Here is a 3,597-nt window from a genome sequence, read left to right on the forward strand (position 1 = left end):
CTGAATGATGGAAAATTAAATTTGTTTTGGACATGTGGGGCTTGAAACGCCTGGGTAGACACACGAGACTGGAATTCGGGAGGTAAAAATTCAGGGGAGAACAAACAGCATTTTAAAAGGCACAGAAGTGGACCAGATGTCTGTCAGCCCAGGCACTGAGCCTACCCACTCCGTCCCCACGCACGGCCGACGGTACCAGACTCCCACGGACCGAAAGACGCATGCGCTCACCTACGCCCGCGGGCGGCCCCTGGTCGGAAGCGTCCCGGTTGCGCACGCGCGGTGTACAGCGGTCGCCATGGAGACGCGTGGCCCCAGCCAGGCGTTCTGCGCCAGAAGCAGCCGAGAGGGTCTTGGGCTGCACGGGGCGCAAGTGGCGGCCCCGCGGGCGGATGAACGGCTGTGGTGAGGCCCGGGCGTCGGGGTGCGGCGAAGAGGGCGACGGCGACGACGAGGAGGAGCGACGGGGCGGCCCTGCATGCTCTCCGAGGTCCAAACTGCCCCCCATCTCGGGCAGCGCCTCCGAACTGACCAAACGGAAGGTGAAGAAGAAAAAGAAGAAGACCAAGGGGTCGGGCAAGGGGGACGGTAAGAGGAGCAGCCAGCGCGGCAGCCTCAGCTCCTGTAACTGAGATTCTCCTCCCAGGTCACTCGCCCCCACCCCTCACGGAGACCCCATATACTTGGGGACCCCTTCAGACCAGAAACAGAAACTCGCCAGTCTCAAACAGAGGTCCTCCTGCTCCCCACACATGCCACTTTTCACAGCACAATGGTGCCCCAGCTCTATGCATAAAGATCATTCATGTCTGCAGAGACCCTACCCAAGTGAGCACAGGGACCCCAAAGCCTGTGTTGAGAATTCTCGACACCCCTGGAGACCCTCAACCCCACACACAGACCCACCCACAGAGCCTCCCAGCCCCACACAGCAGCTCAGCTTTGCTCAGACTTTGCTCAGACACCCTTTCAACTGCCTAATCTCTCAGGTGAAATTCCTAATTCTAAAACATTGGTACCTTCCCAGCAGAAATCTCAAACCCTCCTGCAGAGATCCCCTCATCTTCTCACACAGGCTTTCCCCAAGCCAAAGACACTAGGCCACTAGTGACACACACACCAACGCAGTCTCCTGCCTTCTGCGTAGACACCTGGCCTCTGGATAACATGTAGACACCCAGTAAATGCCTATAAAGGGTCCTCCCTTCGCAGACTATCCTCCCCGACCTCCATCCGCTGAAGCCAGCCTTTGACTGCACACACGCCATCACAGAGTCACTGCTCCGTATTCCTGAAATCCCAAACACTCTCAATAACACCCCCTTATATCAGTATAAGCACCAAATAAAATTGAATCACAGATACCCCATTAGGCACACGCATTCAGTCTACACACACACATAGAGATACTCTGTTACATGCATAAACCACCCACTCCCAACAGTTGCCCTGCACATACAGCCATACGCACGCAGGCTCTCCCTCCAGCCTCTCTCCTGGACCTCACATACATACACCAACACCTACCACAAACCCACGGAGTACCTGCGTCTCACCAAGTTCCTCTAACAGAGTCCCCTGATTTATCGACAAAGTTGCTGAGCACCTGCTTTAGGGACAGCGAGTGCAACAATGACATAGAATGCACTGGCACATGAGTGCTGTGTCTTCCCTGTCACCTGTGCGGTCCCCCTCTCGGGGCTGTCAGGGAGGTGGCCCTCACTGACCCTGACCTCCAGCATGGCTAGTCTTGGCTTCAGGTTCTGGGTCCTGGCCCTTTGTGTGGCAAGTTGGGGGCAGGAGTGGCAGCCTTCCCCATTACCTGTGTGGTTTGGGGAGGAGAACAATAGGAAGGTTAGAGTTACTTCTTCAGGTGGAATCATAATAAAAAGGCAAGAAAGGAGTTTAGGTCAAAAAACCCTGTGTATATCTGCAAAGCCAAATTAGGGTATTTATTGTCTTTTGGCTTAGCTTCTGATCCTAGAATTTACAGTGGCTGGTACCTCATGTTGTCAAGCAGGGGACCCCAAATAGTTCTCAAGGAGTAGGAAGGTGGAAATGTCAAGAGAGGATATATTTTTCTTCTTTTCTTTTCTTCTTTTTTGGGGGCATCAGGTGGGGTGGATTTCTCTCTCCCCTAGAATAGGATGAGCTGATGAAAAAACTACAACTTTTAGTATTTCGATGTGTGCTATATAACTCAGAAATGCTAGTAATGTAAAAAAAAAAACCAGTACAAGCCACACAGCACAAGTATTTCCTGGCTCAGCATTATATTGCTTTCTGCAGTCAGGTTTAGGAAGCTTTTCTGTTGTTCTCCACACCCTTTCATCACAAAGAAGTCTAGACAAGTAGAAGCTGAGACTCCTAGAAACGGAAAGTACCTTGGTGAGCATGTGGAGGGGTGAAGCATGGCAGCACAGCAGGGGGGAAGAGCAGGGCCCTGGGAGCAGGCCTGCATGCAGATTCTAGCCCTGCCACCCACTATGCAACACTGGCAAGTGACTGAGACTTCGGGAGTCTCAGTTTCCTTACCTGGAAAATAGGGCTGAGCACCTTTATCCAGAGGACCTGGCTCACGGTACATGCTCAGTAAATGACTTGACCAAAAGCGCATAGCGAGGGGGTGGGTATGAGGCTGGGGGGCTTGGCCACCTGAGCCCTAGGTAAAAGGGCACCCCTCCCCAATGCTTTGGTGATCTGGGCATCACACCCAAGCAGGCCGAGGGCAGGAGCCACCACCAACACTAACACCACTCATCTGCTCAGCAGCTAAACACCAGAGTCGAGGCCTAAAGAATCAGCCGACTTCATCCTTTCATGGCATCTTAAGTCCCAGCAAAGATCACAGCCCAAGGCAGAAGTGCAGACAGGACAGAGATGAAAACAAGGTCGTCCCTTCGTGCTCCTCCACTGTAAGTCTCCCCAACCTCGCTGAAATAGAAGAGAACCTTCCGAAGCAGATCAGCGAAAGCCTGCGTTGGGATGGCATTCTCTCAGACCCTGAGGCAGAAAAGGAAAGGATTCGCATATATAAAGTGAACCGGAGGAAGCGGTACCAGATTTTGGCCCTCAAGACCTTCCGCTCTGACCCGCGTGCAGAGGAGACCCCCAAGACCTTGCCCTACGCCTCAGATGAGGACAGCAGCCCTGACAGCAGGCAGCCCTCATTAACAGCCAGCAGCCCGCCTCGCTCCTTCGAGGGAAACTTTACTCCAAAGCTCCTACACGCTGATTTAGCCACTACTATGCCCAAGTGAAAACCACCCATAACATTGACAAGCTTATCATTTATCTTTACCACAAGTTTATGTGTTAAAAAATAATAAACGGAAATCAGACCTATATCTGAAGGAAGCCGATGTCTGGTGTGTTGATGAGGTCAACCTCTTCTTTCACCAAGATGCCCTTAGTCCCCAGGAAAGCCACATTTCCTTAACAGAAGCAATTTAATGAACAGAGTTCTTTTCAGGATTTTCTTTTGCTCAGATAAGCTGGCATCTCTTTGTTATTTAATTTCTCACCACAGTTTGCTGTTTATACTGCACCACTCCAAACCAGAGGAAGTGTGAGTGTATAGATTGTATCAGTTCAAAA

At 51.9% G+C, this 3,597-nt stretch overlaps 1 protein-coding gene across 1 annotated transcript; it reads left to right on the top strand.

Moving 5' to 3' along the window:
* The first annotated feature begins 206 nt into the window (after positions 1–206).
* On the top strand, positions 207–3,370 carry LIAT1 (ligand of ATE1). The gene is made up of 2 exons (XM_036906107.2): positions 207–588; positions 2,773–3,370. The coding sequence occupies exons 1-2, from the start codon at positions 222–224 to the stop codon at positions 3,258–3,260; spliced, it is 855 nt and encodes a 284-aa protein (XP_036762002.2). The 5' UTR covers positions 207–221; the 3' UTR covers positions 3,261–3,370.
* The last annotated feature ends 227 nt before the right edge of the window (positions 3,371–3,597 follow it).

Source organism: Manis pentadactyla, chromosome 4, assembly GCF_030020395.1.
Source record: "Manis pentadactyla isolate mManPen7 chromosome 4, mManPen7.hap1, whole genome shotgun sequence".
Lineage (NCBI taxonomy): Eukaryota > Metazoa > Chordata > Mammalia > Pholidota > Manidae > Manis > Manis pentadactyla.